Below are 23,024 nucleotides of genomic sequence, written 5' to 3'. Positions count from 1 at the left end.
TATATTTAATGAATAATAATTTATTTATTGCATTTATAATCTATACAGCGTCATCTAGTGATTCAACCGCAAGTGACCTCAAGACATTTGGAAATGCACCACACGAGAACCTTAGAGAACTTTGATTTTGATGTTCGATGTTTTATGATAACTGTTGGATACTTTTTTCTCAAGCGGCATCATTTTATACAGATATCTATGTCTAATTAATGATTTGATATTATTCAATATATCATATCACTTCGAAGGTATATTTTTGTTCAGTATTTGGACAATTACTACCAAGTTTGCTTCGCAAACTTAAAGATTTTATTATCTAACCTCAATAAATTGTGTTCTTAATCAAAGTTTATTATTTTTTAGCATAATACAATGGAAGATTTCATTGCGACGCGTGTGTCAAAGATGAAAAAAGGTGCTCCAAAAGAATTTATATCAGTTAATTACGTAGGTCCAAAAAAGAAGATGAAGAAAAATGTTTGCCTTCAAGAAGACATGGGAAAAGGAACTAAGGAAGATACATACATAGATCGAAAGAAAAAACAAGAACTAGAAATGAAACGTGTTAGATATGAAGTTATGAAATTTGGTATGTCTGGTTTAGAAAAATCAGAAGCAAACAAAGCAAAAATTGAGCTTATCATAAATTTAGGAGCAAAACCTCCTAAAAACCGGAACATAAATTATAAAGAATTAAAGAATACAAAAATGAGGGAAAAGGAAATGAACAAGAAAAAAGAACATGCTTCAGGACTTAAAGGAAGTATGGTAAAACATAAAACTACAAAGACTCGTAAGAAAAAATCTGATGGTATATTAGAGGTTTATGGAAAAGTGAATAAGAAAACACTGAGTAAAAAAAAAAGTTGAAATTTTAACCATAAGTGTTTAAAATATTTTTAGTTGCTTCATTGCAATCTGTACAACATTAATTAATTATGTCTAACAATAACATGTTCCATATATTGTATGTTATATATGAAGAATAACGAGTAATAAAATAATATTTTTATGTTTGTGAATTCATTTGGGCCAGCTTTGAGAGCTTTAATAATAGGATACACATGTTTGTCTATGCATATTTAAAATAGATATTCACATATGGTTCACTATGCCGCTATGGAATGATTTGGCATTAAAAGAACCATTTCTTGGATTCAATCAAGGTCAGTCAAAGGCCGCAGCCGTCGGTGCTACCTCGAGTAACATCTGAAGAAAGGCATTTACTCCTTCTGCAAATTGGGAAAGTAATGTTTGGCAATTAGTTGGTACATGTACGCGACGATATCTTTTAACTAAATTTACACTTACCCATAAATTTGGGCACATATCCGTATTTAACGAACGGGAGGTAGACAAGCATGCCTGCAAATATGAACCCGGTCGCGTACAAGTACTCGATTTGAGGCTTATCAATGATTGGCGCTACAATCAGGTACGCAGAAATTCCAAGTACGAGCACAGGTATCACCAGCGGACATTTGTATGGTCGTGGATGATTTGGTCTGGTTCTTCGCATCACCAACAAAGCGAGCATTGCTCCACCGTAAAAGATCCAAGCGGTAAATGAAAAAAAGTCGATCAAGGAATCTATGTTTCCCGATAATACCATCGTTCCTGATCGATTTGAACGTATTTTATTAAATAATTAGTACATGTATACTAATGTATATTTTGTCTTACGTAGAATAGGCGTGTGAACGGTACCTGCAACGAGTGAGTGGAAGATGAGTCCTGGTGCGGGGGTGAATCGTCGCACGTGCACGTAACTGAGACAGTCGAGTAAATGACCCTCTCGGGATGCAGCGAAGCATAGTCTACCTGCTGCAAAGAGAGTACCATTTGCGGAACCGAACGTGCTGATTGCTACCGAGAGCGGCATGAGCCACGCCATAACGCCAAGAATCCGATTTCCAAAAGTCTGCAAAACATTATAGAAGGATGACTCTCCCCGTTGAATCGATTTTAATTTGTATGCTTTTTTTCAAGATATTCTACCGATCTTAGCTCTGAAAAATTGGGAGGATACGAGTGTCTCGCTCTAATTCTTGGTTTCTAATCGAAACGACAATGAAATTGCAGATTCTCTTACCACTGCGACGGCTTCGCTTTCTATCATCTCCGACGGCGACATCACAGCTAAGTAAGAGACGTTTATCAACGCGTAACAAAGTGTGACGAGGGGTATACCGATCATAATGGAACGCGGCAGATTTTTCGAGGGGTCTTTGATTTCTTCCGTGACGTAATTCAGGTTGTTCCAACCGTCGTACGCCCATAAACCGGTGTAGAAAGCTGTGGCCAGCCTTCCAATATTTACGGTGGAGCTGCCATCCATTGGGTTGAAAGCGCCTTTGAGATGCTGTGTGTTACCCTGTATTAGCTTGTAAGAACCGCCGGCGATTACAACGAGTATGGCGATCAATTTGGCCGCAGTGAACGCATTCTGCACACCCGTGGCCAGATTAACGCTGTAACAATTCACCAGCAGTATAAGTATGATTGCCAGAAGCGCTACGATCTTGACGACTTCCTCGGGTGGATCGCAGTCGGCTGCGAACGCTTCTACCGCGTATTGCGCGAACGAGAGGCATATGATAGCCATCTGAGACGGCTTCAAGACCAAAGTGGAGACCCATGAGAAGAGGAATGCAGGCGGTGCGCCGAACGCGTCCATGAAGTACGCATATTCAGCACCGCTGCTCGTGTTCATCGTACCCAGCTCGGCGTATGCCAACGCGCCGCACAGACTCAACAAGCCGCAGGCCGTCCATACGAGGAAGCTGATTCCGATACTGCCAGTTCGAACTAAAAGCCCTGACGGCGAAACGAATATCCCGGAACCTGCGCCGCAAACGTAACCAAATCTTACACGCTCAAATTGTAAAAAGAAATTGGTCATTGTTTACATTAGAGACAACCTCATGTGCTCCTAGCAATAGGCAATCCGATGCTCGCGTTCATAAAAACCTCACCCGTGAAAGAGAATTCGTGCTATTACTCAATTACGAGCTTGTCGCTATTGTAAACAATTATGAAGAACTCGTAAAGAACGTTTATCAATCATTACCTATCATGGTACCAACGATTAGAGCCACCCCACTGACGAGTCCCACCCGTCTCTTGAGGTGAACAGAGTTGTTCTCCTCTGGGTCCGCCCCCTCCAGCCCTCCACCCCCTCCACCCCCGTCTTCATCATCTCCCAGGTCCCCAGATTTAGTTTCTTTTTGTTTCCGTTCGTGTAGCTGTTGTTGATGCTGAAACGGCGTCGTAACAACAGGGTTCCAGCCGTTGCTGTTTCCGTTGCTCCTAGCCGATCGCGACACCAGCGTCGTCTCGGGAACTCCAATCCAACCACCGGGTTGCAACTGTTGCTGCGGCTGATTACCGTTGCTCGTCTGTGGATCATGTCCCACGGTAGCTGTAACAATTCCATTTCATACTTTTAATTTTCCACCTTTTTCTTTCTAGCTGTCGTATCAACTACCATTCAAAACATAATCGAATTGAAGGTCTACTAGAAATCGTTTCGTGGTATTTATACGTCTACGAATTAGTTAATAATCTACTAAATAATAAATGGTCGAACTTCTAGACAGAATTACAACATGTTTTCATAAAAAAATATCGTGCACAAATTCTGTGCGATTCCCTCGACAAACTTTGCAGAAATATTACGCGATACACGATTAACCGTCGGCTACACTGCACCGCGAATTTTTAGCAACAGGTCTATAAATTTCTATTTGATATAGTTTTCTAAATAATTACGATAATCATTCCCGATGAAAAACTGTGCCAGGTTTGTTTCTCTAAAATATGCCGTGAACTAAAGAAGCTTGACAAAAACACTGCGTTACTTGAAAAACGTATGCGGTTTAAAACACGCGACCGTCTCGCGCAGTTTCCTTCTGACGACTGACGAAAGACTAACGAAGCATGACTCCGAAGGAGTCGTCGAGAGTAGCTGAAAAGTGGGAAATCTCTGAATTTGTGTTTATGTCCCCACGTGACGTATATTATTATCTTTTGGACGTTGCTGCTACCGTAATAGTTCGCGTGGCCGGATGCCAAAAGATTTCTCGTGACCGACATCGTTATGCCTTCTTTACGTGCTTCGTCGCACAATAGAGCAGAACGCACCGCATGCGATACCGATTAACCGATGTATCTTGACACTGCAACTCTTGAGAGTAATTTTCTCAAACAATTAACGCCAACATACGACTAGTCTTTTGTTAAATATTTGTTGATTCTTTTCTTGAATCTATGCCAATTTTTCGAATTCTTCGTCCACTACGCCCATAAGTTAACGATAACGTTCAATTGGGAGTATTGTAAAAATGGCTGGGCGACATTTGTACAAGATTCTGTTACAATGTCAAACCTATACTAGTGAATATGTATTTGCCTAACACTTTCTATGTAGTTTACCATAATCGGTTCGATATTACCTGATCACGAAAAAAATCATTGTTATCGATAATGAAAATGTAATGCGCGCAAAAAATCGTTGCCGCAAATAGAGCAAACGTCGATAAGCGCATACGAAAGCATTAAATCTTTCTAGAATCGTACGTCTATAACGAACGCAGTAAGTGCTTATGCTTATATGTATAGTGTGCAATACGAGCACGTTGCATTCTTTCAAAACGGATTCAGTCTTGAAGCGATTGAACACTCGTAATACGCCAGGCGTGCTGAGCGTGGTTTCTTATTCAAGGTGACCTTCTGATAAAGGACTATCGATTTTCTCGACGCGGCTATGGTTTTCCATCGTATGACATTTTAAATACTGTCCACCTCAAAATATCGTTTGCTGTCCCCGCTTCGGTGCATGACTTTTTTTTTACACGACAAAAATATGCACAGGATTTGTTTCAAACGTTTAACTTGTTATACGATACGGTACGGATGACTTGGTTGTTCAGTATTTTCTAGACTTTTTATCACAATCTTCACATAGTTTTGCGTAGTTTTAGAACAGATAAACGAAACCTGTAAACCGGTTAGGAAATCTACAAACGAATCAATTTTTAATACCATCGTTAGCAATTTTTCGAATCAGAGAACGTATTAAACGATTTTATAATGAGAAGGTCTTTACAAAAATTGCTGACCGCGGCAACTGATTCGCGTCGCTGCAATGACACAATATTTGCCACGTATACTGTACACCAAAGATGGGCAATAAGGAGTAATATATCCATTTTTCTCGTGAAAGGTTAAAAATGTTTATAATTTAAATTTTAATCATTCATTTCGTTATTTTAGTTAACGTTACCACAAATAAAATTTGAATTGAGTTGTGGTAGCGACATTTCAACATTTTACTACCCGCAAAGACCACGGACGAATTGCGTCGTATTTCATTGTTGCATTGTAACGTACGTACACGCTGCCCAGACCAATAATAAAAACGGCAAATAATGATATACCGATGCTTTCATACCTGTATTTCTGTAAGAGTTTGTCAGATGATAACTGGAAAATATCGGTATAATGGTTGTGGAAGTCTCTGGTTACACGAACCAAAGTTATCATATTAATATCATGTGAATTTATAAATAGAGCGAATGTAAAGGAATTACATTCGTGCAACGGAAGTCTTTCACGATTTGCGGCTAAACTTTCTGTTATTTTCTGTTGAAAAATTCTTATCGAGATGGAATAAAGAATAATAGAATTTGAATAATAGAATTAAAATTATATTTTCAATTGAATAAACGATTAGAATAAATCGCTACACAGTATTTCTAATCGTCTATTATTCCAGTCAAATTTTAACTATCTCTGCTGTATGACTTTGGTTTTTCGTTTACAGTATGATGCAACCCCAAAGACAACTCCAACGTCCGTGGACTTTGAGATGATTTATGTATACAACCAAGACATAATGAACATTCTCGAAACTATTTTACGAGCTGTTACATAAAATATTTCTGCGAAGTTAAGAAAAGAAAGAAGAGAATAAGGAAGGTTTTCGTAATTCACGCCAGGAAGTATGATGTTATTGCGTCGTTTTTAACGAGACAAGCGTGTCGAGTGTACGCGGAATGTAATTCGGTCTTGTTTAAGAGCAATCGCGACCAATATTTTGTTCTATCGTCGAGCGATGTAATTGCTCGGGGCAAGGGGAAATTGTTTTAAACGATTCAAGTAACAAAGATGTCGCTTGATAAAAGGTGATTGCCACCAGACACGGTTGCTCTTCGCGCGACGAAGAGCCACGAATTAAGTTGCAAATTTCTTCGAACTGGTAACACGATATCCAGCTAATACTGACGTATGCAGAGTTTAATGAACAGTGTCTATCAATGGCTACTTTATCTTCGATCGTGTCACGTAGGCTTAGTCGCGTCCCTTTCGATAAGTAGCCTGTTATTCGCGCTTGTAAATTATATTTAAGTCCAGTATTTTATTTCAGTTAATCTCCTATTTACGACCAAGAAACGTTGAAAACAATTCCTGTTATCGTTGGTACGTGACTAACGAACGAATCGTAGAACCGTTCCTACAATTACGTGTTAGACCGGGATTCTGGTCTGCTTGAAATCTTACGTAGTAACAAAATTAATGTATTAATTATAAAAATATACCATATTAAATTCGCAATAAACTATTGAAGTTTACTTATTCGAAAAGCTCACGAATAAATTGTCATACGTCGTTATTTATTAACTAAATAAAATATTTTCTATCTCTGGAATTAGGCATGTTTATATTCCAAATTCTTCGTTTGTGAAAATGACTCACTTGAACGCTCAACAAACCAGAACCCCGGAGCCCCGTTGTGGCGAAGTATCGCGTTGATCCAATTGCGTTTAATTGATCGTACGAAAGAAACCGATCCTCGTTCGTCGTCTCGACTGACTGTGTCCGTGACGAAGGTCGAGTCGGTCATAAAATAAGCATTAAATTGTGCCTAGAAACTGTTGAATTCGTTTGACCGAGTCTCGTTCCGTTTGATACGAGAATTTAATTTGTACAACTTCTCTGCGACCGTTGCGATACAAATGCGCGGTACGCAACATCCGTGGCTATATAGAATTCAAACTCGCGAGGTCAACGCTACAAAGAGTTCTTTGTATTGTATCAGGATTACCATTCCTGGATTATAAGAAATAAGTACGCAGGACTCTCTTTGAAGGATGAACCAAGGAGACGAAGAGTAGATATAGAATATATCTAAATGTATATATACGTATAGACTATGTAGAGATTATTTTCAGAACTGTTTATTATATTTTCAAATATCTACTACATTTTATCCTTTGACTCCTTGGATCATGTTTCGACGTGTGTTTTGCATACTCATTTCTTATGATCCAGAAATGGTAATGCTTTTATATATATATAAGTAAATATAGAATTTTAATTGAATTCCTTTCAGCCCTTTGCAGTCCGACGTTGTGTTTGATCGATCCTAAATCATTCCAACAAGTCAAAGTGCCTCGATATTGTTTTAAATTCGAGAAGTAGGTCGGACCAACCTATTTGGAATGAGACAAAATTGGTCTGCAAAGGGTTAAAAGCGTAAGGTTGGCTGTCTCGGTCGCGACCAACAGTTGTCTCGAGTTGTATGCATTCGAAGACACGTGGTTCGCTGTGACCTACTCCGCGAACCGTAGGTTCACGGTCTGAACCACTTGGCCAGTCGCGTGAATTACTATTGATCCATTTATCGGTGTCGAAAATCATGCGTCGCATTCCTCTGATCAGAGCTATGATACTTGGAAGCTTTTACTGTTACGTAAATACAGCTGGGGAACCTTCAATTTGCTTCCCACGCCAGGCCGTATGATTAGCCATGTATAGCAGATTTACAGCTGACTAACAATGGTCGATGATTTTCATTCTATCGATCATGGGTACTCGCTTATTGCCTTATAACTCGAAGCAGACAGGTTTTCGTCGTGCATTAAATAATTGAGATCGAAACGATGTTCCGCGCACTAACGGCGGATCTAAACTTATCTATAGAAAACTTTTATGAAAAACAATTGTTATTAGTATAAAAATATGTTTGTACTCCTATTTATTCTCTTCGTAATGGGATATTAGTTGGCTATTTGTTAGGTGCTCAATTCTGAGTTATAATAATTTATATATTCAAACTTTTTTTTTGTTTATATTTATTATTTTGTTTATATTTATATACTCAAAGTTTTAAATGAAATTCCATGGTAAATCCGCCAAGAGTCGCTAGGAAGCTTTCACGTTATAAGTTCAGATTTTTTGCGAAGACGCGGTGTAATAATAGATTTCCTTGCGATAAAACTGACGGTCTTTTGGAGACGATCGACCTAGATATAATAATAACGGGACACCATTGAGAAGAATAACGCTCGTATTGGTTTGCGTGTAAAAGGCATAATTGGCTTAAATGGTAACACGTCGTCGGACCGCTTATCGTCGTTTCTCCTTGTAGAGTTGTTCGTTGAGAACTCGATCGTCTATTTGTGGCCACTTCGTACGGCACGTATCTATTGTGAAATGTTAAAAATAAACTCGCGAACTCGAACGTGGGAAGAGTGGTCGATCGCCATCGAACTTGTATCCATAATGGTCGTTCGTCTACAAGGAACTATTCCTATTCGCAGAAATTCTAACTTTGAGGGCAACCATAAGATGAACAATTTCTGAATTCCTTGCGGATCGACATTTTGGAGCACGAATGTCTAAAGTATCTAAAAATTACTTTATCCCTTGTATAAATTTGACTTTAATTTTGTTCAATCTTTTTTACAGATCAATGAGACGAAGGCATAAGAAGGAAGCATGATCTATCGAAACACGATTACCGTTTGCAATGTAATTATCCGAAGTCTGGGCATTTACTTCCGTGTATTGTATGTCTCAGGTAATTTTCATCAAATTTTTTATCTTGTTTTATTGTAATTATTACAAGTTCTATAATGTTATTCCAGCAATAACATGCAAAAAAATATGTAAGTAACCATACAACTTACATATAAATATCATCATAATTTAAAAATGTTAAATGTCTTGTTAATTCCAATTATAATTTTTTGCTTGGAAGAAATATTTACCAAAATTTATTTTATAGGTTCCTGAAATGACTAAAACAAAGTGTTTGACGTGAACAAATAATAGCTTGTTTGCTAGTGAAAAATGATGATCTTTTGGTAGAATTTGGTGAAGTTGAAGTAACAGCGAGCATAAAGATTAAAAGAATACGAACGAATGTGCTCTTGACTTCGGTTAATTCGTTTGGCATTACCACTCCACGGAGGGAATCGAATAGGAAACGAAGATATTCTTGGAGTATCTTAAGGATTCCGTGCACCCTGCGAACTCGAGCTTTCCGTTTCGCGGTATGACGCAACTGCTCGTGGATTTCGAGAGACGTGCTCTCTTGCATTGCGTAACGAGCATTTTTCGCTACATTTTAATATAATAAGCGTTTTCGTTTCGTCTCGATCCCACCGTTACCAATTTGGCTTCGGATTGGTTCGTTGAATCCTCTATATAGGTATCCGTGTCAATTACGAGCGGCTGTAAACAACCGAATTTGCCAAGATCAAACTGTGCACGTGTAAACATTATGCGTCAATCGTTAAACGCAATTCATGTTATCATTAAGATCAAAGTATTTTCTTTGAGTACTCGTTCAACGCTAAAACTACCAAGCTGGTTCATTTGACCTATGTACTTCGAACTTCCTTCTAAAGTCACTCAATCATTAACAATTGATTAACAAATTAGTTACAAAGATATAGTTGTGTGTATAGTATGCGTTGACCTCGGTAGTTTTAATGTTTAGAATTGATCTCTCTTTTCTCCTATGATACATTTAACCAACGATCTCAAAAATTAATTAAAGCTTTGAAAATCCATATGTACTATCTTATGGAAGGAAAACTTTATTCGATATCTGAAAACATACATACATGCAAAATATGTGAACATAAGTGAGATCACAACCGCGTACCTACGAGCTTAACTCCGGAACTCATTGTATTTACTTTATTCGTATCCCAGCGTTTTCGAGGAACCACCAAACACCGTCGCGCGAGAAAAAATATCGCACGCGTTTGATGAACTTTCCGTAAAAAAATCTCACTGAAGAAGACGAAAACGTTTATGCATAATTAGCCCGACGACTGTGCTAACTAGAAGCACAATGCATCTTGGCACGCACGTGCTTTCTCGTTCCATAACTCGGGCACGAGCGTGTGCACCAACAGGTTTTGTTCGCCCGGATGAATTGTGTCTTTTCCGCGAAAATTTCGTAATACTTCTCATCTGATTTACGCGAAACGATTAATGCCATTGTATCAACCGGTTCCCGTCGTGTACGTTTGCCAAGTTAACGATAAACAAACTCCATTTTCTTTGTCACGCGAGATATTAGGCGTTCGTGTTTATTCAACGATTTAAATGGTTCTGCTCGACACGAAACTTTTTCACGCCCGGGTTAAGAGTAGCGCGCGCTTGGCGCATCGTTTCGTACAGCTCAACAGTCTTCGACGAGAGGGCCTTGTCCTAAGAATGGGTGTCGCATTCATGAATGGAAGCGACTCGGTGTGGTTAAAAAGCGCGCGAATCTTTCCAATTACGAACAAGTGCCTCTAGCGTCGAAACCGCTGTTGATAATTGCGCGCGGCAAAATGATAAAAAGACGGTCGGGCGATGGTGAAGGAAAAGCATCGCTCACCTCGTTTGAAGGGCGCGACATGCATGACTCTAAGAGGGACCGATAAGAAGGGCGGACTGTGAGACCGCCTCTCATGACACCACGCCGACTTTTCGGTGCAACCACTGCCTTTGCCAGACTACAGCTGTCTTCTGCTCGCCGTCTGACTCTCTTCTCGCGCTAAATTCGCTCGCGAGTCTCTCTCGTTCGCAATTCGATGGGCGACCGTTCCGTGCGCCCTTCTTTTCTGACTGGATTATTCGGACGGTAACACCCCGCTGCAATGTACGTCTTCCGTCTTCGAAATCGAGTATTTTGTTATTGAGCTACCCTACCGCGACTCCCCGTATGCGTCGTATTAGCAGAGTCGTGCGAGGTTATAATATTGCAACACGATATGCACCGATCCAGCTCTGACGATGAACTAGGCGTTCGACAAAGGGAGACATACCCGCCGAACGGCGAGCAGGAACGAGGTCGGGTAGGGGAAATTGCGAGAGCGAGAGGGAAGAAAGGATAAACGCAAGAGCGTCCCAGCGTCGGCGCCCGAACTCGCTCGATATCGTTTTTCTGTCTTTCGAGTTTTACCGAACACCTATGAATTCACCTCTTAATCTAATCTTTTAACTGTTTGTTATTCCTTAATCGGAAATGAAGATTAGCAGCTCTTTAACTCTTGGTTAATCCTCCATTAGATCGAATCCAAAATGAATGTTGATAAGACCTCAAACATCAAAAAGAGATCTTCCCCTCTTCCCTTTGCGCGTAATTGAATTAAACGAGTAAATCTAATGCATCACGTGGAACAGACTAATGGATTTTCGGATATCAATCGTCGAAGGGTAGTTTGAATATTTTTCACGTTTGATCGATAATTTTTATGGAAAGGTGATGAATGGGACGTCGATCCTCGCGTCGATGTTCTTTTAAATTTTACAGCGATGACAACGTCATCAACGAAATCAATGACTGATACGAGTCATGTATAGTTGCAAGTGGAATAGCGGAATCTGTAAGTCTTTGATTATTTACTATTGTCTCAAAAGATACGAGATCCATAGAAATTTATTATCCTCTTGCATGTCAATTTAAAAGTGTTGCAGTCTGTTACTACACAAGTTTGTTCACAGCTATTGACATGTTAAGTGACACAACTGCTAGCGCGTTTTTTCAACATAGATCACGTAATTGCATTTATCGTCCTGTAACTCCTATACATATAAATATAGTTTATTCGATGAATTGTTTTATTTGATCAAAGATTATAGAAAGAAATATTTAACGTAGAAACTATTTGGATCTTTTTGTACAAGTACGTAAGACATATATCATAAATTTCGATGAAAGCGTAGTACTTACATCGTATGAAAATGAACTACTGTTGGTAATAGTTAGATGTCAGGAATGTACTTTATCTTCTACGCTATGTACATGATGCGACATCTATTGTCTATACTCGGAAAATATTAATCTAATTCTGACAATATGAACGAATTGTTGGTAATTAATTTTTTTTAATTCGAAATGAATTCAATAACCTATCATGGTATAACTATCAAATAACCTTGAGTATGAACATTTGCATTGAAAAAACGTAACAATTAGAACACTGGTACTTGGATAAGAAGGAATAGTATTTTTAAGAATAAAGGTACAGGTAAAAACAATTTTTGCTCCATATAAAGAGTAGGTTTGATAAATTGTTATATGCAACGCATAAAACATAACAAAAAGTAGTTTATTTTCATTATACACATAAATTTACAATAAACGTTTAATAAATTTGATCTGTAAAATGCAATTATTCGCGATACATTGAAGAAGCTAGACTTACTGCCTTTGCAGTGTATGTTCATTTATTATTAAAATTTAAGGATATTAACCAACTTTAAATGTCATTTCATATTAGTATTCCATATATATGTGAAACTGAATGTACGTATGTCTTTTAGTTTCAATGAACTTTCTTCTTTTGTTGGCTTTATGTTAGGCCAGTTTGTATGTGCAATTTCATGTTGTAAAAAAATTGTAATAATGTGCATATTTGTAATATCCGCCCATTAATTATTTATAACAATTATTTATGTACAATACAAATTACAAAATAGTAATTAGGAATGATTTAATGTGCTTTGATAAAATAACGGTAGACAAGCGTCGCCAGAACCCCAAGTGCAATAGGAATCAGCCACGACCTCCAAGAACCACTGCAATTGCCAATCATCACATCACGATGCAGCACCGACTATTTACATATTATATGTATTAAATTTTAATAATGTTACGAGTCTGGATAGCACAAACTTAACTTACAAATATGGTATATCCTGCAGATACATATAAATACAAAACACATAAGCATATAGCATTAAGCACGTTCCTGTAACAATTGAAACTTCAATTTTCAATTGTGCTATCCAATAAATAGTAACACGGAAAAGTTATGAGATAACGGATATAATACATACATAGATAGGGTATTAACATTATTTATAATGTCTATATTTATCAATGATATACCAGGTGGAAACATCTAAGACAGATCACTTGGATAACTCATCTATTTTTAAGATTAAAAAAGAATGTTTAAGGGATTTCATGAAGGACATACTGTAATGATATCTTCTTGGTTCCAGTTGGAAATACCACACGTCAAGAACATTTTAAGGTCTATTAACAAGAGCCTCAAGAACCTTGAAATGTTTCTCCCTTCAAATCAAAACCAGGAATTCGTCATCACATTATGTTCTTCATAAAAACAAGTTATTTCTGTCTCGAATACTTTTTGCTATATTTTAACAATGTTCCAACCTGTACACACATAAGAATGTTAATCACAAAAGACAATTTTAAAAGAAACAATTTACCTGGAATTGTCATCTTCGGACATTCCACTTGCAGTTCCATTCGTTCTTTCTGCCTAAAATGACGAAATAATTTTCGTATTGTGAAAAAGCTAACTTTTCTTTTGAATATGTACAGAGCATGAATATTAAATTTGACATATACTTCTACAAGTTCTCCAATCTTATATGGGACCATCATTTCTCTTGCATCACTAGAGTGTCCGATATCTTCAAAAGCTTCTGTGCCATCACGGCCAGCATGTTCCAAAAGAACTTCTTCTCCGCCTGGATGCTTAAATTCGAATAGAAAAACGACCATTTTTATGCAAGTTTCATTAAAAAAACATTTGGCCAAAACAGACTAACATAGAAAATATCACAGTTATAAAATAATGACGATATGAACCTTATTCATAAATGAAGTTAAGTCGTAAACGCTATTATTAATAATAATCCACACATCACTGCTGTCCGTGTGTGTTTTAACTTCATTCCTCGTGTACAATTTTGTAGAAGTGGATTCAGCAACAGCAGCATCCCCAGACGCCATATTTTTAGTTCTTGAATGAAACAATAAGTTTTAAACTGCATATGAATAGTATATAGATACCACTAAAAGAGCTAAGCAAAGTATTAAGTATAGACAATTATCTGATGTTTAAACAAGCATCAAACCACCTTAGGTGGAAAGGTACTAATCATGCAACAAACTTTGTTCAATAGATTATCATTATCTCATCTGCAGCTAAAGTTACAGACTGAATTTAGCGAATTGGTTAGTAGAAGATGCAAATCTTAAGGTGCACATTTTGATGATTCTTTGTTGGTACGCAATGTTCTTCGTTGATAAGATTTCTGAAATGGTAACTTTTGGATTAACTAAACATAGCCAATAATCTTTATCTAATCTTGCAATGGATTTCAATCAATAATTTGAGCCAACCTGTACATAGATAAGAATATTAATCACAACAAACAATTTTAAAAGGATCAATTTACCTGGAATTGTCATCTTTGGACAATCCACTTGCAGTTCCAGTAGCTCTTTCTGCCTAGAATAAAGAAATAATTTTCGTATTGTGAAAAAGCTAACTTTTTTTTTGTAGATGTACAGAGCATAAATATTAAATTTGACATTCACTTCTACAAGTTCTCCGATCTTATATGAGACCATCATTTCTCTCGCATCGCTAGAGTGTCCGATATCTTCAAAAGCTTCTGTGCCATCACGGCCAGCGTGTTCCAAAAGAACTTCTTCTCCACCTGGATGCTTAAATTCGAATAGAAAAACGACCATTTTTATGCAAGTTTTATTGAAAACACATTTAGCCAAAAACAGACTAACATTGAAAATGTCACAGTTATAAAATAATGACGATATGAACCTTATTCAAAAATGAAGTTAAGTCGTAAACGCTATTATTAATAATAATCCACACATCACTGCTGTCCGTGTGTGTTTTCACTTCATTCTTCGTGTACAATTTTGTAGAAGTGGATTCAGCAACAGCAGTATCCCCAGACGCCATATTTTTATTTCTTGAATGAAATAATAAGTTTTAAAATGTATTCGAATATTATATAGATACCACTAAAAGAGGTAAACAAAGTATTAAGTATAGACGATCGTCTGATGTTTAAACAAGCATCACACCACCTTAGGTGGAAAGGTACTAATCATGCAACAAACTTTGTTCAATAGATTATCGTTATCTGATCTGCAGCTAGAGCATGCTAGAGCACTGAATTTAGCGAACTGGTTAGTAGAACATGCGAATCTTAATGTACGTATGTCTATGATTCTTCGTTGATACGGTTTCTAAAATGATAATATTTGGATTAACTAAATGTAGCCAGTAATCTTTATAACATGTAACGAATGTAATAAAGTAGAAAAATTATAGTACTTTAATCTTTAATTATGTAATCACAAAGGTTTTAATATTCCATAATGAATAAACCAGTAGTTACTCAATGCATATTCAGTTCACGTAAATATGGCGAAATATGTATTTAAAAATATACATATTACATGTTTGAATTAGTTTTATTTATGTATATTTATGATAATTTCTTTATATTTTGAATCGAAAGGTAGGAATTATTTGTCTGGAATGGGGACCAATAAGGAGTCTGGATTTACATGTATGCATCTCGGGTGAGCTCACCAATATATTTTGTTCCCATATATTTGATATAAGTATTGAATGTATGTTTCCAACAATAAGGATTTTTATTGCTGAGTCTTTTTTTTTTAAATAAAAAAATTAAAGAATTGAATAAATTAATGTTGTTTATGAAATGTTATTTCATATTATAGCTTCATGCTAATATGTGTACATAAATTGATAAAAAATAGTCACATTACGTGGTACCTTATTTTTTATTCGCAATATCTTCAAATATTTTTACATACAATATGAATGTTTGACATATAAACTTAGCAATAATAAATATTATTTGACTAAAGGTATTAGTGGCGCCATCCTACAAAAACATTGGGAACTATTTCCACTACAAACTTGGGCGGTTTCCCACCGATGGCGCCACTGGTATTAAAACTAGTATTAAATAATATATTTTTAAAAATAATAAATTTGACATAAGCACATATGCGTTAACTATTTTATTATTTAATACTGTTATTATTTAACTTTATTTCAAGTTAATTATAAGGAAAATGAGATACCACACACACATATATACCCCTTTGAAAAATTAGTTCGTCCTTCACCTCTAGATGGCGATTCCAATTTGTTTGTTGGCCCGTATTTTGATTATTGGTACTTATATACAGGTTGCCATAACCGTATAAGTATGTAATTGAATTTTTTTCCATGAATTGGTTCTGTGATATAGAATTTTCAATAATTTATTTTAGGTTTTAGCAATTAATGTCTAGGTGTGATCAAATGCGGTTCTTTTTGTGCCAATCAAACAATAAGAGAAAATGAATTTTGCCGGTTTTTTGTCGATGTGGATTTTTGCCACTTTTTTAACAGTTTGTGTAAAATGTGCATTTTCTTGGACAGGAATACCATCGACTATATATTCTAAACTTTATAATGTAGTAGAGTATATACCCTGTAAATTTGCAGAATGTTGTAATGATGAATATGTATCTCCTGATATAAATAGTAAGTATATCAACTAGAAAAAATGTAATAACAAACGTACATAATTAATTACATTATTTATATGTATACATTTATTTGGTAGTGTTAGATGACATTCTTAATACAGAACTTTATGGGCAAGAAATTGCTCATCATATAGTTGTAAATGCCTTACGTGGCCATCTAGGTTCATCTAATCCTCCAAAAGCTTTAGCTATGAGCTTTCATGGTCCTCCAGGGACTGGTAAAACTTATGTAGCTCAAATGATTGCCACCTCCTTTTACAAAAAAGGTGATCATAGTAAATTTTATCATTTTTTCAATGGTCGTAATGATTTTCCTTTGGAAAGAGATATAGAACACTACAAGGTACATGTTTAGTATAATTACAAGACACATTTTAAATACCTTTTAATATAAATTATTTTAGTGTGTTGTGTTACTTTGTATCATACAGGAGGAATTACGTAAAACTATTATGGATAGTTTAATAAAATGTGAAAGATCAATATTTGTATTTGATGAAGTTGATAAAATGCCAGAAGGTTTATTAAATGTGCTTGTACCATTTTTGGATTATACTACATGGTTCAAATCTTGGAGATTAATGGGTGCTACAGTAAATACTAGGAAAGCCATTTACATATTTTTGTCTAATACTGGCAGTTCAAAAATCACACAACGTTTACTTACACTTTGGGCAGAAGGCAAGCATAGACATGGAACTAAACTCCAAGATTTTGAAAATCTAATAAGTGTTGGAGCATTCAATGAAAAAGGTGGCCTTTATCGCAGTGAGGCAATAGACACTAGTCTCATAGATCATTATGTACCTTTCTTACCACTTGAAGAAGCACATGTGAAAATGTGTTTAAGAAAAGCTTTTTTAAAGAGGGATAGTACTCCTACCAATGATATGATAGAAGAAGTTATGTCTTATGTTGTTTTTGGACCTCCACCGCATAACCTTTATGCAACAGCTGGCTGTAAAAGACTAGAGCAGAAAGTAGCTTCTATTATATATGCTAGAAGGAAGAAGTTATTAAATAAAGAATTATAGGGTTAAATAAATAATACACCGTTATGTTAACGTTTTAATAAGGTCTAAATTTTATTGATTATTTTCATTGGCACAATCAGAAAATATGTGTAACAGTTAAAAAAATAGTACAATTAATTTGTTACAATAATGCGTGTAGCGATATTTATATATTTGTGTATGTATATTTAGGAAATAGTTAAAATTTTTATCGTTAACAGTACAGAATTACAATATATACAATTGAGGCTTGGCAATTGACTTTAAAATATAGTCATAAAGAAAGAAGTTGTCTACAAGTATAAACATTTGGCATCATAGTTTTTTCTACATGATTTGAATATACTAGGATAGACAACTCTGATCTTTATGAATTACATCTTTTTTAAATTATTGATATCGCCGTATCGTACCGAAAAATAATTATAATTCTTTTGCCTATACAAGTCGCTAAATATATTCATTTTTATATGTCGGTTCACATACACGCATATGTACTTCCTATTTATATGATTGTGATACTGCACAACCTCAAGTAAAGAGAACAACAAAATAATTTGTATTTTTATAATGATGCAGATGTATGAAAATTAATTTATCTATATTTTATACAATGTAAAAATGTGTTATATAATTATTTTTCTTCTGTTCTCCACTGAAGGGCGTTTTAATATAGTATTATGATTGCACGATGATGTGATTAATGTGTAAGAATATTCTCGATCGTCGTGCTACCACATCGAGGAAGTATTATAAATATAATTTATATTTACTCTTCCTCGACGTATTCTTTCGGAAAAAATCCTACTTGATCTCCTATTTTTCCTTTCCACCATCCTTTGGCATCACCTTCCTTACTCAGCACTACGACTCTACAGCCTCGTCGTAAGCTTAGTTGATTGCGTTCTCCTCCACGAAAATCGAACAGTGCCTTAGCTAATACACGTCTATATGGCCATAACAAACGTTGATCTAATTTTTCAAAATTTTCTGCCAATGAAGCCCGTTCATAATATTCGACGAGTTCAACTACGCTTTTAAAGAACCGAGATTCACTGAGATAAAATAAATCAGCTCCATCGACGTCGCGTTTAAATACTCTTATATGTTTTACTGCTCCGTCAGCCCTATAAGAGTAATTGACATTTATGTTTTTTAAGATAAACATTTGAAGAAGTATTTTAATAAAAACATAGGTTATACGAAATTCTTACTTGATACTAAGAGCGTAATTAGTTTCATGTTGTAAACGCGGTTGTCCTGCGGGTCGCACTCGCAGCATGTATGTGCCATCTTCGCGGGGTTCTAATTTATTAGAAGCTGTATCTCGACCCATTTCTCCTACAAACCATAATTTCACTGAAAGAGCACGTTCACATGGTAGAGGTGGCGGAGGTGAAGGTGGGGGTGGTGCCGGAGTACACCGACCGGAATGTGCAATGCACTGTTTGTGCACAGCAACGCGGCAGACTTCACACCGATATCCCTGTACAAATGAATAATTTAGTAGTAAGTTTGTATTATAATATTTATTGCACGCTTATCGAAGACCTTTTACCTGAAATATGCGACCCTTTAGAAATTTGCCGCATCGCTGACAACTAAGCGGATTATCAAATGTAGTGACTTTAAACTTATGGTTTGTGTTGCGACATGCAGCGGGATTAACATTATCCATTGCATCTTGTAATGCCTTGATCCACATTTGTTTTTGTTCTTCCGTTCTTGCAGATAAAGTATATGCTGTATATTCTTGTTTATGGACAAGCATCCATTGGTAGGTCCATCGAGAATCTTTGCCAAGTATACGTCTTGCTGTAAGATCTTCCAGTCTATAATCATCTAGCCGTAAAGTTTCACGGTAACAGTACTGTTCTCCTCTACACGCTTTACAAATTAATACTACTTGCTCGAAAACAAATGCATAACGCGCCTTTATTCGTTGGTCACCGTGAGCTTTTACCTGAAATGTAATTGTCAGATTGCATTAATTCACTAGTTAAAACAATGTTTCCTGTATTAAAATAACAATACCTTGAGCTCTCCATCTCTAAGTAGTCGCCCAAAGTCTTTTAACTGTGCATCCTCAGGAACATCCCAATCAATTATTGACGCCTGAATATCCTTTATAATGTCTAAGGTGTCGGAGTCACGTTTCACTTCATTAATATATTGAGCTATATCAACCATAACCTCTCTAGCTTGGCCAAGCTGACGTCTATCTTCTTGCCACTCACAAGGAGTTTCTTCTACTAGTTTATCCAACAATAAGTGATACTTCAATACTCTTTGCATTGGAACAGATAGTATGTCCCGTAACTTGAATTTACCATTATTAGCTTCTTGTTGGCATCGCTATAATTAATATTCCCGTGAAGTTTATTGGTTCAAACAAAATAATAGATTAAAAATGGATGCTGTAAAACGTACAATAACTTCTTGATTAACTAATTCATTTCGCGCACAAGCTTCTTGTAACGTGTTTTGTGCAAGTGTAAGATTTGCGCAATAATCGCCATAAATCAGGAACTTTTCTCGCCAATCGAGGAAAACTTGCGCTAAAGCTGCGCCGGTTCTTGCCTTTCGAAGTTGGCTATGAAAACCGGCATGAATTTCTGCGAGTTCCTTTATGCCAAAAAATATGCGTGCTGAATCTTCAGGCCGTAGTAATGATGAAAGAGGTCTAGCAAAGTGTCTGAGCAAACTGTTAAGGACGTCAGAATAATTCCGTTCTGTTTCGACAAGTTCTTGGATCACATAGTCCCTTTTCTCTCCACCAGAGATTGCACCATCCTGTTTTACAGGAACTAAATTAATTACAATAATCCGCTTGTGATATACGATGTAGAATGCAAAATACTATGAAGCGAAACAAGACCAATTATTAGCTTTAGAACTTACAATTTTAAAGTACTGTCGAGATAAATGTGATTATAAAATACCATTAAGGTAGATATAACAAGAAACACAAAAATGTAACGACCTGTGCAACAGATGGAGGAGGTGGCAAGTGTAGACTACAAAGGTCCTGGTAGATTTCTTCGCTTTGAGCATGACTGCAAAATGCTCCGTAGCCATCTTCCTCCCCAACTGGATCTTCGTTGTCCCCTCCTCCACCTGCCTCATTCCCTTCCCGCCTTCTAAACCTTCTGCGGCGACCTTCATCCTCACGGCTTTAGCATAAAAATATGAACAGCCATGCACTATTCATGCACGAAAAAAATAAAATTTCTGGCGAACTTAAACTATTTATAGCGACGGTAGTTTTTGTTATTAAGAGTGAACATAACTTTGCACATAAAACTTTGGAGCAAATACAGTATAACTTTAAAATAGTGCCAGTATCACTGTACCGAATTACAGTTAACTTTGCAATAAGTGGTTGTGAACATATGTTATTTATATTTTGTGTAACATTAAAGAACGCTTTCCAATAGTGAAATACAGTGATGTTTGGTACTTTTCTCACAAAATATTTTAAACTTTTAAATTGCAAACGACAGATACCTTCTCCGTGGAAGGCCAGTCGTGTTGAGAATTACTCGAGAAGCAAAGTAATTCTTGATATACTTGGGATTCATCTACATCCATACCCTTAGGTTTCATGGTAAATGCCACCACTCCTGTCGTGGGGCTAAACCCATTGATAGAAGTTATTATAAAGTTATATTGAGCAAAAAACAATGATATCTGTTTTTGTTCATTAATTTATATAAAAATTGTATAAAATGTTTATTTTTAAGTAAGTCTAATTGTTGTATAACTATTATAATTTGCTGCAATGCTTAATATATTTAGAATACTTAAAACTTCGTGAAAATTAAAATGCTCACCCTGCACCAGCACTTTGTAAGCCCTTGTAAATATCTTCTTGCGATCTACCATGACCTATAGAAAATCCACTGTAATAAAAATTTCTAAGATTAAAACGATATAATCTGCAGTTAAGCAAATATATGATAATAAATTACTTACGGAATTCCCTTGCGTCTTAAACGAGAACAGTTTGAAAGAATAGATAAAGTACACAATACACGATGAAAATTTGATAAATCGAACAACATGGAGGGTTCGAAGAGGTCAGAATCTGACAGGCCAAAAATAGTTGAGCATGCCAATAAAAATACTTTTATGTTTCGTAAACACAAAAATTGTGCCATTTGCGGTTTTTGATTTACATCTTTCATATCTATGCAACCAGGATCCACTGTATTTAAAAGATTGCATAGCAATACACCGTCACGTAATGTATATGCTAAATCAACTGCTGTTGCTTTTGGCCAATTTGCTTTATGATCCGCTCTTAAAGCTCCACATCTGGTTAACCACTTGGCACATTCGTGCCAACCATTATCCAAACTGCTTTCTATTCTGCTCATTTTTCTATTATTTAGTGAGCAAAATATTAAATGTTCAAGATAAAGGTTCCTTTAACTTGTAAGACATTAGGCCATAAAGATGTTAGGTATGCTTCCTTACACTCAATAACTATAAAAACGTACAAACATTATTAAAGATAACAATTCATATAACTGCACTGTTAACAAATAATAAAAATAAAGGGAGACCATATCTAGAAATGCAGCATTAATTGATAAAACTATCAGAATTATATCAATATAAGAGATATGATTATTAGAAACAGAACTTTGAAACGCATACCTCCATTCGCCGCAGGATTTGAGAGTTATTTCTTCGTTCTTCTGTCAGCGTTAAGAATATTCTGTAATAAGTTCTGCAACAGAAGAACTCATTATTGCGTTCCGTGTCGGTTGCCAGAGGTATCTCAACGAAATCCGTAACGCCGCTTAAAATGCTCTGTTGGCAGTGTCATTGCTAAGAAAGCATTTCGTCGAGCTAAAACTTTAGTACGCTAGCCCTTTACACAATATGCCTCCTTTTCTCATTGTAATATTATGACGTTCGGCCCACAGTAGCTCACGACCGCCATATTGCTACTTCACTGCAGTCGATCATATCATAAATTTCGGTGCAACCCTTGTTTTCCACGTTACAGCACAGATGGGGCTGTTCGTCTCTTCAAATGCGCGTTACACTCGCCAATTCGAAAATAGCGTTCTCCTTTAAATGCATTAAGGACAAATTATGATTACTCTTACGCTCATTTGTGAACGTCAAAAATGTATATTGTAATTCCAGATTCCATTAAGAGGAAAACAAGTGTTATTCTCTTAATCCGAATTTAATTACTCATCATCCAACTTCAAGTTACTAAAAGGTATTCTGAAAATAATATAATAGACTTGTGATGACAAAATCATTGTATCGCAAGTCCCTTGTATCATCTTTCAAATATCTGGGACGAATTAATAAAATTTCACCATTGCGTTCTCGTTACAAGC

At 36.1% G+C, this 23,024-nt stretch overlaps 5 protein-coding genes across 8 annotated transcripts; 2 read left to right on the top strand and 3 right to left on the bottom strand.

The window, feature by feature from the left end:
- The first annotated feature begins 105 nt into the window (after nucleotides 1–105).
- On the top strand, nucleotides 106–1,012 carry LOC128881336 (uncharacterized protein C1orf131 homolog). The gene is made up of 2 exons (XM_054132280.1): nucleotides 106–248; nucleotides 364–1,012. The coding sequence occupies exon 2, from the start codon at nucleotides 373–375 to the stop codon at nucleotides 868–870; it is 498 nt and encodes a 165-aa protein (XP_053988255.1). The 5' UTR covers nucleotides 106–248; nucleotides 364–372; the 3' UTR covers nucleotides 871–1,012.
- LOC128881325 (b(0,+)-type amino acid transporter 1-like) lies at nucleotides 791–11,093 on the bottom strand. The gene is made up of 6 exons (XM_054132266.1): nucleotides 10,682–11,093; nucleotides 3,071–3,421; nucleotides 2,093–2,844; nucleotides 1,708–1,921; nucleotides 1,312–1,617; nucleotides 791–1,232 (listed from the first exon to the last, which is right to left on the bottom strand). Exons 1-6 carry the CDS (start codon nucleotides 10,704–10,706, stop codon nucleotides 1,168–1,170), a joined length of 1,713 nt encoding a protein of 570 aa, XP_053988241.1. The 5' UTR covers nucleotides 10,707–11,093; the 3' UTR covers nucleotides 791–1,167.
- A 1,284-nt stretch (nucleotides 11,094–12,377) lies between these two features.
- LOC128880860 (uncharacterized) lies at nucleotides 12,378–15,210 on the bottom strand. Of its 2 annotated transcripts, none has more exons than XM_054131366.1 (7): nucleotides 14,892–15,210; nucleotides 14,648–14,776; nucleotides 14,506–14,558; nucleotides 13,913–14,066; nucleotides 13,670–13,798; nucleotides 13,528–13,580; nucleotides 12,378–12,905 (listed from the first exon to the last, which is right to left on the bottom strand). In XM_054131366.1, the coding sequence occupies exons 1-7, from the start codon at nucleotides 15,033–15,035 to the stop codon at nucleotides 12,884–12,886; spliced, it is 684 nt and encodes a 227-aa protein (XP_053987341.1). In that variant the 5' UTR covers nucleotides 15,036–15,210; the 3' UTR covers nucleotides 12,378–12,883. The 2 variants fall into 2 exon arrangements, with proteins under 2 accessions (XP_053987341.1, XP_053987340.1); XM_054131365.1 differs by having other exon boundaries at nucleotides 12,378–12,867; nucleotides 14,892–15,208.
- Nucleotides 15,211–16,226: 1,016 nt separating this feature from the next.
- On the top strand, nucleotides 16,227–18,439 carry LOC128880859 (torsin-1A-like). Of its 2 annotated transcripts, XM_054131363.1 has the most exons (4): nucleotides 16,227–16,321; nucleotides 16,388–16,643; nucleotides 16,726–16,991; nucleotides 17,053–18,439. In XM_054131363.1, the coding sequence occupies exons 2-4, from the start codon at nucleotides 16,457–16,459 to the stop codon at nucleotides 17,680–17,682; spliced, it is 1,083 nt and encodes a 360-aa protein (XP_053987338.1). In that variant the 5' UTR covers nucleotides 16,227–16,321; nucleotides 16,388–16,456; the 3' UTR covers nucleotides 17,683–18,439. The 2 variants fall into 2 exon arrangements, with proteins under 2 accessions (XP_053987338.1, XP_053987339.1); XM_054131364.1 differs by having other exon boundaries at nucleotides 16,279–16,643; nucleotides 17,080–18,439.
- On the bottom strand, nucleotides 18,422–22,618 carry LOC128880858 (protein vav). Of its 2 annotated transcripts, none has more exons than XM_054131362.1 (9): nucleotides 22,324–22,618; nucleotides 21,637–22,149; nucleotides 21,495–21,563; nucleotides 21,169–21,295; nucleotides 20,092–20,454; nucleotides 19,696–20,016; nucleotides 19,220–19,624; nucleotides 18,876–19,147; nucleotides 18,422–18,788 (listed from the first exon to the last, which is right to left on the bottom strand). In XM_054131362.1, exons 2-9 carry the CDS (start codon nucleotides 22,038–22,040, stop codon nucleotides 18,431–18,433), a joined length of 2,319 nt encoding a protein of 772 aa, XP_053987337.1. In that variant the 5' UTR covers nucleotides 22,041–22,149; nucleotides 22,324–22,618; the 3' UTR covers nucleotides 18,422–18,430. The 2 variants fall into 2 exon arrangements, with proteins under 2 accessions (XP_053987337.1, XP_053987336.1); XM_054131361.1 differs by lacking the exon at nucleotides 21,169–21,295 and adding an exon at nucleotides 20,645–20,834.
- Between the last annotated feature and the right edge of the window lie 406 nt (nucleotides 22,619–23,024).

Source organism: Hylaeus volcanicus, chromosome 8, assembly GCF_026283585.1.
Source record: "Hylaeus volcanicus isolate JK05 chromosome 8, UHH_iyHylVolc1.0_haploid, whole genome shotgun sequence".
In the NCBI taxonomy this organism is placed as follows: domain Eukaryota; kingdom Metazoa; phylum Arthropoda; class Insecta; order Hymenoptera; family Colletidae; genus Hylaeus; species Hylaeus volcanicus.
Note: the sequence above shows the minus strand (reverse complement) of the source record. Positions and strands in the feature narration are given on the sequence as shown.

Bases quoted from the DNA above. Each gene is read 5' to 3' on its own strand.
- LOC128881325 (XM_054132266.1), bottom strand. From the start codon at position 10,706: ATGCATGTCGCGCCCTTCAAACGAG. The intron at 3,422-10,681 runs GTGAGCGATGCT...GAATTGTTACAG, and splicing joins TGTCGCGCCCTTCAAACGAG to CTACCGTGGGACATGATCCA. The intron at 2,845-3,070 runs GTAATGATTGAT...TTTGCGGCGCAG, and splicing joins AATCGTTGGTACCATGATAG to GTTCCGGGATATTCGTTTCG.
- LOC128880860 (XM_054131365.1), bottom strand. From the start codon at position 15,035: ATGGCGTCTGGGGATACTGCTGTTGCTGAATCCACTTCTACAAAATTG. The intron at 14,777-14,891 runs GTTCATATCGTC...TTCGAATTTAAG, and splicing joins TAACTTCATTTTTGAATAAG to CATCCAGGTGGAGAAGAAGT. The intron at 12,868-13,527 runs GTAAATTGTTTC...TGGCAATTGCAG, and splicing joins TCCGAAGATGACAATTCCAG to TGGTTCTTGGAGGTCGTGGC.
- LOC128880859 (XM_054131363.1), top strand. From the start codon at position 16,457: ATGAATTTTGCCGGTTTTTTGTCGATGTGGATTTTTGCCACTTTTTTA. The intron at 16,644-16,725 runs GTAAGTATATCA...TTTATTTGGTAG, and splicing joins TGTATCTCCTGATATAAATA to TGTTAGATGACATTCTTAAT. The intron at 16,992-17,052 runs GTACATGTTTAG...AAATTATTTTAG, and splicing joins GAGATATAGAACACTACAAG to TGTGTTGTGTTACTTTGTAT.
- LOC128880858 (XM_054131361.1), bottom strand. From the start codon at position 22,040: ATGAGCAGAATAGAAAGCAGTTTGGATAATGGTTGGCACGAATGTGCC. The intron at 20,455-20,644 runs GTCGTTACATTT...CCTGTAAAACAG, and splicing joins CTCCTCCATCTGTTGCACAG to GATGGTGCAATCTCTGGTGG. The intron at 18,789-18,875 runs GTAAGAATTTCG...TTACTCTTATAG, and splicing joins AATTACGCTCTTAGTATCAA to GGCTGACGGAGCAGTAAAAC.
- LOC128881336 (XM_054132280.1), top strand. From the start codon at position 373: ATGGAAGATTTCATTGCGACGCGTGTGTCAAAGATGAAAAAAGGTGCT.